This window comes from Solea solea, chromosome 1 (assembly GCF_958295425.1).
Source record: "Solea solea chromosome 1, fSolSol10.1, whole genome shotgun sequence".
Classification (NCBI taxonomy): domain Eukaryota; kingdom Metazoa; phylum Chordata; class Actinopteri; order Pleuronectiformes; family Soleidae; genus Solea; species Solea solea.
Window position 1 is genome coordinate 43,559,232 of NC_081134.1, and position 15,263 is coordinate 43,574,494.

Here is a 15,263-nt window from a genome sequence, read left to right on the forward strand (position 1 = left end):
GCATTGATTAAAAATGTGTGATACAGTATCTATATCTCTATCTGGACTTTGATACTGATTACTGAACAATAGTTTTTTCAATACCAATTTAATTAATGCGACAAGTATTTTATTTTTTTTACTTTACACAGTGCATTAAACTTTAGTTTAAGCTGACCTGAACATTTCTGCTCTCATAGTTGCACTTTAGATCTTGTTGACACACGTTCATTCATTAAATGCCAGCGCACACACACGCACACACACACACGTCAAACTGCGTTTTCCTCTTCCTATTTGGGGAATGAGCTCCTTCGTTACTGAAATTTGACATCTAATTACAACACTTTTTTAATATCTGGTGATACAGAGGAAGTTCGATACCCAGTCAATACCACAAAAGTATTAAAGTTCAATTCCGAGCCCTAAGTTCAATCAATACCACAAAAGTATTGAAGTTTGATACCCAACCCTATTTTTAAGTCTGGAGGAAGTAAAGGTTTTACAAAGATCTCGTTTCTAATTTGTTTTTAAGTGACAAATTCAAAATGTCAGATATGCACCCTCGGTGCTCACACCCTGGCCCTAATCTAATTTGGTCTATTTTTTCTGGAGGGCAGGGTGCTGCATGAAATGCAGCCATTCACTAACCCCCCCTCCCAACAAGCTGCAAACCTCCCACAGGCAACAATAAAGGAAAAAACGGGGGCTTTCACAATAACGAAGCATAACTGAGGAGAATTCACAAATGATACAAAGGAAGCAAGCCAAAGTCAGATAAGAATTTCTTATTATTCCAATAAAAAATACATTCATACAGAAATATAACAATTTTGCAAAACAATTTCAAATAAAAATTTCATAAAGCAAAAACATAACAATTTTACAAAAGTTGTATTTTTTTTTTCTTTTTATACAAAGATTCAGTTGAGAACAAAGAGCCGTGTGTGTGCGTGTGTATGTGTGTGTGTGTGTGTGACAGAAGAGATGGGGCAGTGGGATGAAAAAGGATGATGGAAAGTGTAATAGATGCGAGCTAACATGGGGCTAAATCAAGGCTCAATTACCACTTGGAACAGTATTGGCTGCTGTTTTCACAGAATGGATGTTCCTTCTCTTTGCCCACAGAAGGCAATGCCAGCACACTCCCCGATCTATCGCGGCAAGCAGTTTCAAGTTTGCACCCATCGTGTCTCTTTCACCCGCTGATCTGAAATCCATATGTTGAAGCGTGCCACTGTGCAACTTGCCGCAACATCGGATTTCCTACAGCGAGGGCGCTGACCGGGGGGGGGGGGGTATAGGTGGCACGCATCACTGTATTCAGAAGCAGTAATAAAAGTAGGATCCCAACACTCATTTTTGTCTCCACCTTAAATCCTGTATCCATCCACGTCCAGTGAAAACAACAACAAATCACCATCATGTGTGTTTTTATTTCGTCAAATTTCCACGTGCAACGTTTGATGCTTGATCTCTACCCCCCCTCCCCTCCCCCCGCTCCTGTGGTTTTCATAATACTGTTGCAGCTTGGCTAAAACAACGCTCCCCAGACAGGTCAATAACCAACCTACACAGTCAGCAGTCTGTGACAGATTCCATGCCAACAAAGCCTTTAGCAATTCATTACTGTGAGGCAGAACAAGGCGAGGCCTGTCTGACTGCAGCCTGTTAATTACAATAAATCTTTAGCTTTTTCTTCGGTCCCACTCGCAGGGACGGAGCGGGGACGGGAGAGGATGGCGTGTTCGCGTGGAGGGATACAGATTTAAGGAGCAGCACTGGATGAACTGGGAGAGGAAAGAAAACTGTTAGGTAACCAAGTCTGGTTGTTCTGTACCTTGGAACTGAGTGTGATGGACGTGAGTACATACTACACAGTAGTTAACAGCTTTAATAAATGAATTTAAGTGCTCTACACATACAGCATTTGTCTTTTCTTTTTTTACATTATTGTGATATACATCAACCGAAACTGCTTTTCTGATTCAAAAAAAGCAAGTGAATGGGGGAAAAGGGGGGGGGGGGGTGTTCTTTTTTTCGGACATTTACAATTTAACAACACAATTAACCACCGCAATAGACGGTGGCAGCTTCCATTACGGCACAAAAGGGGTGTGAGTTAATGTGTAATTGAGCCTTAATCAAGCTTGTCAAATCACCCATACAATAAATGTGACTTCCCGAGGGGAGCAAAAAAAACAAGCGCCACCACGGGGTCAAGTCACTTGCATAAGGCACCATTAAGGTCAACAGTGCATTATTAGATAGAAAAGAAAGTACAAAAAATCAAAATTAGTCCTCAAGGCTTAGGATGAATGAGGAAATGAGCAAGCAAGTGGTGACATCTCCGGGACAGATGACGAACCCGAGAGGAGGAAGAGGATGATGTCATTAAAAATGAGAGGAAATCATCAAGGCTTTATGTACAATATTGTAACATTTAACCGTTTTTCGCATTTTTAGCTGCACTTTTATTGAAACTATTTGCAGTCCTGATTACAGTGGAAACAGGAAGTGAACAAACCCTAGAACCATGCAACACCTGTCTATGATACTGAAGTTATAGTATAGTTGTGTTATACCTCTAAGCACACAGCTTATACAATTCGACTACAAATGAGCTTTGTAGCTTGTAAAAAAAAAAAAGAAGAAAAAAAAAAAGAAACCAGGCTACATAACACATTGCACATTTAGTAGCTGCACCAAAAACACCGAAAATAAAATAAAATAAAAAAAAAAAGCTCCTGTCATACAGTGCCATGGAGGAGGACGGTGGGGGGAGTTTTTGGTCCTGGGTCACTGACCAGAAGGTGACACGTCCACTCCCTCTCTGTCTCTCTGGTCAAAAACCAAGGCCTCCAAATCCAAAGAACTGGAGACACCCCCCCTCTCTCCCTTAAGTCTGGGTGCCAGACAGAGAGGCAGGAACTTCCTCACTGCCTCGTCCTCCACTCTGCCACCAGGGAAACACGGAGTGGAAAAGTTTCCCGCAGAAACCCATTCAGTCCACAGCAACATTGGTACCAGCCCCGCTTCCTCCATCCACCGATCCACCAATCCATCAATCCACCTCTCCTCCTGCTTCTCCACAGCGGTGGCGGTGGCGGCGGCGGCGGCTCGGCGTCCAAACTCAGACATTCACAGTGCACACATGCTTTACCTCAGACAGGTATTTAAAGTACCAGTGTATCTGCTGTCCGGGAGATGTCCCCAAAACATCATGCACCATACATACAAATCATTCACTCCATTTGCGTGTCTTTTTTTTTTTTTTTGTGTCTTTTTTTGTGTGAGTTTAAGTCCTTCTAAAATGGAATCTAATTCTTCCCCATCTATGATTTTGTCCTCTTGTTGCAACAGACAACCTTCAGAGCGCCTTTCTCCAAAGAGAGGTCCCGGAGGCACTGGGTTTCAGTATGGTGCAAAACGGCATGCTTTGGCTGGAACACACTCCCGCTACTCTGCTCTGGGACAGTTCAACCAAGAGACACGTCGGGAGACGGCGTTTGTTTTTTTTTCTTCTTTAAAAGAAAAGAAAAAAAAACCAAAAGGAAAAAAAAAAGAACACGTTCACCCTTCGCTGCATTGCTCGGTTGGTGCTCGCCCCTGCTCCTAGATGTGCCTCTTCATGTGAAGAGCCAGATGGTCAGACCTGGAGAAACATCTGGGGACAGAGAGTGGAAGAGGGCAGGAAGTCAGACATGATGCACTGAGCGAAATCAGCTTTTTGTGACATTTAGTTTAAACACAGATCATGTGCAACTGGAGCAACAAGCTCAGCGGCCATTTTGACATGTTTTAGAAGGAAGAGCAGGAAAAGGTGTTGCTGATTCCTGATTAATGATGCGTCTGTTCGGTCTATGCACGTCAGGACAGTGTGGAAGCTAAATGGAACTCAGCCATGTCTTATTTAATTATTTACGCCAGTGATTTTCCTTACGTGACCTGTCAAAACGACTTCATAACATCCACGTTTGACTTGTCATCGAAAATAATGCTCTTCCTCAATCAGCTCCCAGAGTCTGAATTGAAACTGCACTTATTTGCGTATAAGCCGACTGATAATGGATTTGTTAAGACCGATAATGACAAGTCAGGCAACAAATTTGATCTGTTTTTCCACTTGTTCCTGAGATATTAGGTATATAAGGTTAAATAAGGACAGAAAATTGTGTGTAAATATAAGAATATCAGACTTCTGTGAAACCTGATATGGTGTCAATATTAGCCGTCTCCACAAAACCCAAGAATCTAAAGTGACATATGTGTAATTGTGAAAAGTACTGGGTGGTGCGTTTGACAGCGGTGACACAGTTCCAAAACATCTTTGGCATTTGATCTAAACATGATTATATGCTTCGGGAATGAAGAGGCATCGGTGTGCGGGTGCGTTGGCGGTCTTTGTTGACGTACTACACGTCAGCCTTACCTGTCACAGTGACTGCATTTAAATGGCTTTGCCCCAGTGTGCTTCCTGAAGTGTCTGGTCAACTCGTCGCTTCGTGCAAAACGCCACTCGCAGCCCTCCCATGAACACCTGTATGGTTTCTCACCTACGGTGGAAAAATGGGACATGAGTGAGGATGAGTTGAGACCCACCATTAAACACACACACACACACACAAACACACACACCATGTTTATTGCACAGGCTCATGATTGGCCAGGCCCGACACTGTTGTCATTTAAATAAATTCAAATCAATCACCCCCGGGGCCAGGCCACATGACAAGGGTGCCGACAGGTCATTCAAGACCCGGATTCTGCTAAACCTGTTCGACCACTAGCTCTATTTATGAAACATGCTAAGAATGCTAACAGCAATGCAGTGTGGCTACAAACACACACACACACACACACAAATGCGTGTATTCACTAAAACAAACCACATGTGCAAATTTACGCCTCTAAACAAAAATAAGAAAAACACTCAAATGACCATTCAGAGGCCTCCCACTCAGGGGCCCCCTTGCCCCCCCTCCCAACAACCATTCACCCCATTCCCATGGTGAAACTCAATCTGTTTTGAAGTCCTTTTATCTGCCATGTGCAACCCCTCCCCCTCCCTCTCTCTCTCCCCTCCCTCCCTCCCTTGCTCACTCACTCACTCACTGGCTCAGTGAGTCACATTCCAGAAAGATTAGGTCACAGTTTAGGTATCCAGCCATGCAGAGCTAATACGCACAACCCTCCAGCTGAGGGCATCGAGCAACGTGGGCCTTTAATTACATTACACAATGCATGGACAATACATTTACCATGAAAGAACCACTTCACTGCTCAATAAAAGCGGAAAATTCTTCAACTTTTATGAATGAACTTTAAAAAAAAAAAGACCTTGAGTTCCTTTTCCAGCTTAGACATTCCACACATATGGCGTCTGAACTCACCTGTATGAGTGCGCTGGTGTGCTTTGAGGTGGGAGCTCTTCGTGTAAACCTTGCGACAACCGTTGAAGTGACACCTGTGTACGCGCCTCCTGCCGTCCGGGGACGCGTCCCCGCAGGTGAGTCCCGTCTTGTCCGCAGTCTTAGCCACGCCGCCGCTCCTGATTTTGACCGGCAAGTGCAACTCGCCGTGTGTGGCGGCCCAGCCGTTCGTGACGGCGCCGGGTTCAGAGTTGGCTTCCGGCGAGGATGGGGGAGTGCTAATGACGGAGGGGCTAAAAGGTCCAGAGCCAACCAAGACAGAGCCCAGGGGGTTGGAGGTAAAGCTGTGTGTGGGCGAGAGCTCCTCAGAACTGTCGGAGGCCTCGCTGCTGGCGTCTGAATTCACACTGTTGGTATCCAAGATTTGGCTATCCTGATTGTCCTCATCGTGGGCTGTGGGCAACTTTGGGTCGGACTCGGCCTTGGCCTTGTCCCCGCAGGCCAAGATCAGCTTGCTCCAGAGGTCCTCCTGGCTGTCGAACTTGAGGTCGGTGGTGGAGACGTAAGGCTCGCTCTGCAGGTAGCGCTCCAACTCCAAACATGTCTGGAATGAATGAAAACATGAGAGTGAGAACTGATGAACTGCACACCTGACGAGAGGAGATTCATTCAGCAGGAGAATGAGTCATGCACACGTTCCCCTGGACAACTGTAACATATCTTTATCATACATACATAAAAAGGGCAACGATGAGTCAATTAAGTGATTAGCCAGTTAACAGAAGAGAATCATTTTGTCAAAATGTCAAATAATTGCCGATTTCATCTCCTCTAATATGACTTGTTCACTATTTTTGACGTTTTCACAAAAATCCAGCCTCGCCTCACTCACTGTGACATCTCAGACTGACCTGCTGTCATTTGACCCCCCCTTTACTTCTTTCCACTGCCAACCTGAGTGCATGCACTGTCATTTCAGCACTCAACCAATTTGAGAGTCCTTTTAAGGGAAGCCGCTCGACTTCCTCCTCCACCATGAGCCATTCAGCTGCCTTTCCTCATTGCGTACCACCGACATGCAATCACATCCTTCCTTAGTGTCAGCCACTCAACAATGAAAAAAGAAGCTCCAGTTCACTACAGATGGCTGTTAAAGTTGAAAAGGAAGAGGCTGCTTGGACACAGGCAGATGTGGAATAAATATTTTCCTCTGGGCTCCATGAGCAGCAGACACAGCAGCAGCAGCAGCAGCAGCAGCATGTTTCCAGCTGTGCTTGTTGTAGCTACCCATGCGAAAAAAGAATTGGCCATGGCTGACATTTGGTGGCATCATGTAGAGGAGCCCATTGAAATCACATGATGATGCACAATGGATTTATTTAAAGTCAAACAGAAAGCAGAAACAAGACAGATGGAGAGAAAGTGGAACTAATAATAACCAAGAGTTGATGTTTTGGAAACAAACAAAAAAACACACACACATATATATATATATATATATATATATATATATACGTCACATCATGTATTATATGTATCTATAATACATGATGTGATTTCCTCATGAGCTGGGGAGGAGATCCTGTGCAAACACCGCCTCTTTTGAGTTTGAATCACTAAATTCAAACTCTTACTTCCTGCTGTATTTGAGCAGCAGCGCGTACTGGAGGTGAAAACGGCTCTGGTGTCCTGAAAGCACCAGCTAAGAGAAGAAGAAGAGGAAGAGGGGAGATCATGCTGAAAATACAGCAGCATGCTTCATCTCTCACTGTGTCTCGCTCTCCGTCTCCATTCATCTGAGCGCAGAGGCAGAGCTGTGACTTCCAGCTGTCAGACTGACACACTGATCCACTTCAGCCTGCCAGAAACTTCACAAACCGCGCTGATGATAATGCTGCTGCTGCGGGTCACACGCGACTCTACTGTAAGTGCATCGGTATCACAACTCTCACATGATCGGATTATTTTTTTTAAAGACATCGCGATAATAAACTTCCCAGTGAACGTATTAAAGCAAAAAAAAAAAAGAAAGAAAAATGGAAAAAAAAATGAGTTCCGCTTTGCTGCACAATCTCAAACCTGTAGAGAGACTTAAGGGAAGAAACAGCTGATATTCACCTGCTGCCAGTACTCCTCCAGTGACGGTAAAGCTGAGAAATAGCCCGTGTCGTGAACTATCTGAAGTTCTTGAAAGATGCTGCACATCGGTAGAACATCCATGTTCCCGTTTAAGAGCTGCACTTGAGATATTCTGATATAATGTATGTGAATATGTCAGTTTTAAACCTCCTCAGTGGAAGAAGAACAAGCGCGATCCTCCTGCGATGCGAGGGAAACCAGGCGACTGTGTTCGAGCAGCAGCAGCAGTAGCAGAAGACGAGGAGCCTTCAGTCCGCGTCCGTCAGTCCCCCCCTCCTCTTCGTCTTCCTCTTCTTCTCTCGCTCTGTGTATTTGCAAACACCGTCACAGGACTGGATGGGGAACAACTGCGCTCCGCAAACTTCCCTATTCAAACCTCACTGCCCTCCCTCCTCCTCCTCCTGCCCGCGATCCTCCGCCCTCCTCGCGGCAGCGTTACGCCTGCGAGACCGCGGCCAATCAGAGGCGAGCAGCGTAAGGGCTTGCAAATGATATCACAGGCGACCAATCAGCGCCCGCGTCTCACTTAATTTGCTCCCTTCTCGCTTTTAATTGGCTCGTTTGACTCCCAGTGGCTCGCCGCTGATTGGCTGATTATTTATAGCCGCGTATATAAACGACTGATGAGCTGCGTTTGTGCACAGTCTTCATGTTTGACCACAGACAGCGCTTGTGAGCTGACAGTGTTCTCTCTCTGCTCTGGAAAACATGTGTGCCGACACCAGGATGAAGTAACTTTCTTCTTTTATCATAAAATGAAAAAAATAGTCACACAAAAACAAAAACAAAACACTGACACAATAAAAATAGGTTGTTTTTTTTAAGAACATCACAGTTTGGTGATACAAACGAGGACAAACATCAGCTCAGTGTCATAAACAGCATCACGTTACATGTGTGTTACATAATACTATACAATGAAAAGTAATAAAGAAAAGCTCTGCACCACATGATTTGAAACCTTTTTTTTATATAAAACTTGACTTAAAAAGTTATTTTTTTCCACCCATAACTTTATTTTTTATTTTTTTCATCATCATAATTAGTATTTTGTTTATACTTTATCAGACAGATGTTTTCAGATAAAAGGCAGATTGGAGAGAGGGAGCATACAAGTGAAGCTATTTTGTGTATCATTTATTTTATTAATATTAAACTGTTGTGTTTTATGGGATGGATTTAAAAATAAACAATGAAAATCAGCCAAAACAAGTAAAAAGTAAAAACAAACGACATCATATTAGTCATCAGCTGCTCTGGTTTCTAAAGTTTGAACATAAGCCATAAATAAAACCCTCATATCGCTCAATCTCTACATATTGATAAAATATTATGTCACTACACAAACAAAATGTGAGGAAACCACAGATGAATGTATGTCATGTTTCTTTTTCTGTTCATAAAAAGAATTAAAAACCACACTTACATGGTTTCATCAGACATTCATCATGATAAAAATCAATAGACTGGTATGAACAGTTTTATTGCGGTAACCTTTTGAGCCACATTGTCCAGCCCTATTAAATATGCATTAGTTAAAGTATTAACATTAATTAGCAGCGTGCTAAATATCTTTTAAATTTATGAATGATTCTCAAAATTCATCAGCACCAGCTGGGGGAGGGAGGAGCGTGGAAACAGCTGTTTGTGGCTGATCTTTCACTCACTGACTGTCAGTTCACTTCCCTGTTGTTTCCCATCTGTCTGTGGATTATCACGGTGGGGAAATGAAAAGGAAAGTGGGACTGAAGTTCTAAGTTTTGCAGCTATGACAGTTCAGTGTGCTCCATTTACACTAGCACCCGGAACTGGGAGTGACATCATCCCCCGAGTTCACCGCGTTCAAGTTAAGAAGTCGGAAATGCAAAAGTGTGTCGGGCTAGCCATTGTTAGACAATACTTAGAATAACTTATAATAACCTATAAACAACATGGACTCCACACTTTTCCCTTTGTTTTACATTTAATGAAGTATCTTTTTAAAAACATATGATGAACAACAAAAAAAGTAACAAAAAGTAACAATATTACACAATAAGTGCACCATGTACACGTGTGCATTACATCTTACAGATCACAGTGGATCTACAAAGCCACAAAACATTTTACCACATGGCATCTGGTGCTGAAAAATATAGTTGACATTAATAATGTGAAATTTTCACAAATTCACCCTGGGGGCCGGATTTGACCCTCTGGCGGGCCGGTTCTGGCCCCTGGGCCATACGTTTGACACCCCTGCTCTATATGGCATTTTGTATTTAAAATTTAACATTACTTAAAATTAAACATTACTATGTGTACGACTGATTTCTGTGAATCGAATACAACAGACGTGCTCTTAATGCTAAGAGTAGCCGTGTTTGAATGGTGGCAGTCATGCATCTTGGAAACCTGAAGTCAAGGTATGTCAGATTGCTCTGTTTTAATAATCCAAGGTCGGGAGGATGTTCCCTATTCTGTAACCTTGGACATTTCGAGCTCCTACTACAAATGGAATGCACCATATACCCTCTGCTCTGTTTCAGTGAGACGGTGCAGTTCTACACACTTGTGTACCTCAGCCAGTAATTTAGCTGTTCTCAATCCTTTTTTTTAATATATATATATAAAGCTTAAAAGAAATGAAAAGGCAGGAAAAAAAAAACAACAAAAATAAATAAACTACATATGACTCCTGGGGTGCCACTGGGCCTGATGGGAGATCCTTTCTCTGTGCTGAGTTCACCAAGAGCTGGAAGTGTAGTGAAGAAGTGCATGTGTTGACATCAGCCTCTGAAAGTTCCTCTCAGTGAGAGCGTGTCCCAAGACACTGTGACTAATGCACAGCAAGATGTCATTGTGTCATATGAGTTTATAGGAAACGTTAGTGTTCACCTCAGCTCTCTGTTCTTTCTTCTTAACTGACAGGCTGAGGCATACACAAGCAGCTTGTTATGAGTTTAAAACTATCTTAATTTGCTTTTAAGAGGTTTATAGCATTGTTAAGTTATTATAAAAAAGAAAAAAAAATCAATAATACTTATTAAAGAAGAGTTTCAAACTGATCTAACAAAATGTGCTACCACAGCAGCTATTTCAGACTAATGCTTTTGACTGAAAGCAGAACTGGAAGTGAATCAACTTACTCAATGTTCTATTTATTATACTACTCGTTTATACTGAACAGTAATTAATACACACAGGTTGTTATGGCCACATGGTTAAGACTATGTTTAAGACATGACTCATAAAAAAAATCCCCACATAAGTAAGTAACACATTTATAGTGAATAATAAGACAGACATTTCTTTCTACTTCTTGTTAAAGCTGTAGGCCCATTGAATCTGTATAGATATGAATGTATAATAGAGGTCAGGTGGTGTTATAACTTCCAGAATACAGTTTATTTCGAGGTGAGGGTAAAAAACTTATCAGACTCGTTAAGAATTAAATGTTTTTTCGCAGACTCCAGCTGTGTGACCTCAGGAAAAAGAGAGTTTGTGGATGTCGGTGTTTGTGCGGCTGCTTCAGAATTGTGTTTATTTAGATATAACCTTAGAGGGCAAAACACAAGTGGAATCTAAAGTCGACAGATTCTGCTCCTCAGTCTGAGGCGTTGATCAAAGTGAAAGCAGAAAACGTCACACTGCGGCTCAGTGATGTTCACAGTTTCACTATTGTCTGGCGATACTCGGCCGTCTTCCCTCATGAATGAATGGCCCTTCATTCCAGTGGCATTCCATTGCATATTTGGCAGTGGCACGACGTCATTGACTTATTCTTATCACTTCCTCGTTGCAGAAGCGCTCGCGGGCCACGGCGGCATCTCTTCCTGCAGCTCCTGCACAAGTTCAGAGCGTTAACTCGCGCCGCAACCTGGTACAACATGGCCCGATTGGGATAAACAACATTTTCTACACAGGAGCCTCATTGTCTCCAGAGAGGCAGTATTTCGCTGTTACCACCCTGAGTAGACAACTGAGTGTCCTTTGTGCTGCTCTCAGCTGTGAGGCCATATGTGTCACCCATAGCATCTGATGTAGTCATATGGCGATGGGATGTCTTGTGAAGCCTTGAGCTGGCCTCAGTAGCCCCGGAGAGGAATTCTTCTCTGCTTTTATGTTACTAATGGGGCTATTCATTATGTCCCCGCAGGACCCACTGGACACTTTGCTTTGAAGAGTGAAAAGTCACCAAGTCCATGTCCATTTTGGAAAAAAAAAGTGCAAAGACATCTTTTGTCACCGCGTGAAATGTGACCTAATGCGCAGCTAATCGTCACGGCGCGATCTGCCTGCTCATTATTGGTGCGTTTTTGCAAAGTTGCCAAGGCTTACACTGTACGTGTTTGATGAATAACAGCGTGCACACACAGCGGTCCCACTGGAGCATTACTGGGCAGCACTGCAGTAATCACTTCCTTCAGAGGGCCTCTTAGATGAAGCATTTAGAGAATGCACGAGGTCCTGCACGGCGGCTTTTATCTTGGAAGGCCAGGTCCGCAGCTTTATCATTGTTATGTAATCCCAGCCCAGCCAGTAGACACAGGGAAGAGCAATTACAGGATGACCCATTTTAATGCATCACTGTCAACCCAATCACTGACTTGTACTAACAGTTTATTTCTTTATTTATTTTTGCATAACCTGAGTTTGTGCATATACTGCATTGGCTTTAATAATGTGCACAGGGGAGAAACCATTACAGCTATTCCCCAAAGTAGTTTTACTCAACATAAAGGAAGTTGAATTGATTATTTGATTAATCACGACAATTGACAGAAAATGAGTTTTCAATTGTTTCTCTGATCCATAAATTGTTTGTCACTGTCGAGCTAAAATGCTTTGTTCTCTTTTTTTTCACAATTTTAGAGAAAACAAAATCACAAGGCAGCTGCAGTGTTGATGAGTTGTCACTTCTACGACTCGGTGAGTTTCAATTCATTCTATTTTCTTGACCTGAGATATTTGGTTATTTTTCTCAGCGCAGGACCCCTAGAAAATAAAATACCCCTGGTAACCTCCTTATTTATTACCCTTGTAATAATTTGACTAGGGAAAGAAAATGAAAATGAATTTACTGTGAAGTCTCATTTTAAGTGTTATGATTAATATAATCATTAAACCTGAAAACCTTTCACAGATTCCATTTGGTAACGATTGTCTCAGAAAATTGTAGACTATAATACCAGATCTTATTTATTTATTGCTATTTAATAATATTTTACAAATAGAAAAAAAAGCAATATAGTTGTTTATTTCAGGCAGTATAGGGGTCTTGTATGTTTGGGCCATACACATGTACAAAAGTATGAATACAGTGTTGGAACCACAAAATACTAATTAATTATTAATAGCAGGGAGCTGAACATCTGTTATGTTCACATGTATAGCTCATGTGGGAGCTTGGTGAGAAAAACTCCCATAATTCATTGGTGTTGTTTAATTACAAACCCAGTAGCATTAAAAATTAAAAATGCTAAGAAAACGCCTACATTTAACCTACAGATACCATGTGCATATGTTTTATTTAATGAAATGACCCAAAGACGTGACAGACGTGAGGGACGCAGAAATAAACGCCCCCTCATTATTTCCCTGCTTACCATCAGAAGGCCAGGAGGTAATGAGGTGCAGCACTATAGATAGAGATGCATTGCCCTCCGCGGGGGCCTCGGAAAATTTGTCCAAGCTTAAATAAAACGAAAATAAAAGTAATTGATTGGAAATCAATGCACATACATCATTCACTCTTTTGTTAAAAGGAGAAATGGAAGGGAAGAGAGAGAGTGGGGGGGGGGGGGGGAGAGCTCGTGGAAAATCGATATTCATTCGAATCATAAATCAGAATTGAGTCAGCGCTTGTGGGGAGGGGAGATAATCATTGGCCTGGTTTTGGATTACACACTCCACAGGCTGATGCTCGTCCAGCCTGCAAATGTGTTCAGCTTTGTCACTCGCTACACTTCCTGTCCCACCCAAACACGTGACATCCCCTCATTGAGATGCGCCGGCCTCACGCGCCGCTGTCAGGCCACGTCTGGGGACAGATCAACATGTGTGTGCACGGGGTGTCGTGGTGTCAGGTCCATCACGCAGTCAGCGAGGAGCGCCCGCTTCCCGGCAGCCCTTGACCTTGAGGATGAAGGCGGGGGGAGCAGGGGGGGTGTGTATGCATGTGTGTGTGTGTGTGTGTGTGTTTGAGCAGACATGTATGAGACACTGTGATCGGTCAGGACGCTCTCGCCATGTTTTTTGATGGAGGTTTGTGAATTGGTTTGTGCGCCCGCATTCAAAAAGAGACAAATAAATCAGTTTGCTGATATGTTGGGGTGGAAATCAATATTGTCCACCTCCAGTGTGATGGAGGATCCCTCCTCCATCACAGCGGCACTCAAAAGCAGCAGCGAAATAGATTTCTCTTTGTTTAAGTCTGGTTGGTTTGTCTTGAGCCATACTTGCCCTCACTGAACGACATCATTAATATTTTGGTTTATTAACAGAGGACATAGAAATATAGCGAGGCTAACTCAAATGGCAATTTGCTCTCGTAGGGCCAACGTAATTAAGAAAAAGCCAATCATGGTTCATCGCGATAGTTTGTTCAGGTGGCCTTGGCGACGTTTTTAATCATTCCATTTGTTGAAAAAAATCAGCTTAATTCTGTGGGGTTTTTTTTGATCAGAGGGAATGTTTTTAATTGGCATTTACGTCCAGATCAAATGACTTTACAGAGTTTGAGTGGCTTCAGCTCTGATCAGCATGAGTGGAAACAAGCTGAGTTGGCATTTGTCGGCTTCATTTTCGATGCAAATTCCAGCGCCATTTTGGGCGTGCGGCAGTACAAAAGAACAGAACAGTGCTCAATATTTGTTTAATTCATCTTCCTTCCTTTTATTGGTGCCTTAAAATCGTAACAGACTCAAAATACTGTAACATTATCAACACTGAGCTCCATTGTGATGTTGTTGCCGTTTTCTTCTTCCTCTCCTTTTGTTCCCAGCATGTCAGGTGTGAGAGAAAAAAACACACACCACAGAGTAGAACAATCACTGGTAGTGGGACGTGGTATTAATTAAATGAATTTAAAAATGAATCAATTCATGAAATTATTAAAAAACATGAGTTGTGCAGACCATCATGCAGCGCAGAGAATCAACCCTGCTGATTTGTGTCATCCTCATCTCCTTCAGCGAGACTCTACCAGTCAAATACTGGGAGTTACGCTTATTTTATATAATAATCTGACATGAGTAACGTCATGCAACAGCAGTGACAAGAAAAGGGTCATCCTTTGTGGTCAAAGGTCACCCCAAAAACTGCTGTAGTGTCCTCAAAGACGGAAACAATGAACAGAACCAAGGAAACACTTCTCGTTCCTCCGTGAAAACGTGGCAACAAAAAGTGTAAATTAACGTTGTCAGTCCAACAATAGCCCTCAAAGTGCACTGTCGTGTACTGTGAGTGCGTTGCCTCGTCTGTGTGGTGACGCTGGGTGTTGTTTTGACAACAGCGAATTACGAGTGACCACGCAGGCCGTGTCAGTCGCCCTGAGGTTATCACTCCAGTGAAGAGCAACAGAATCGCTTTCACTTATCTACAGAGACACTCTCTCTTTCTCTCTGAGGACTCTCTTCTGTTCACATGAAACAAACTCTCGTCTCCTGCAACATTTGAGGCAAGAAACAAACAGTGAATGGGCCACATGTGCCCCCACCGCACACCTCTGCTTTATCCGTTTCCACCAGCACACACTGTGCCAGTTGTTTGAACACTGCAGTCTCTCAAGGA

General features: G+C 42.8%; 1 protein-coding gene across 1 annotated transcript; it reads right to left on the reverse strand.

Annotated features, from left to right (window-relative positions):
- Positions 1–752: 752 nt before the first annotated feature.
- klf6a (Kruppel like factor 6a) lies at positions 753–7,850 on the reverse strand. Its single transcript, XM_058639845.1, has 4 exons — positions 7,470–7,850; positions 5,373–5,955; positions 4,412–4,535; positions 753–3,646 (listed from the first exon to the last, which is right to left on the reverse strand). The coding sequence occupies exons 1-4, from the start codon at positions 7,569–7,571 to the stop codon at positions 3,595–3,597; spliced, it is 861 nt and encodes a 286-aa protein (XP_058495828.1). The 5' UTR covers positions 7,572–7,850; the 3' UTR covers positions 753–3,594.
- Positions 7,851–15,263: the final 7,413 nt, after the last annotated feature.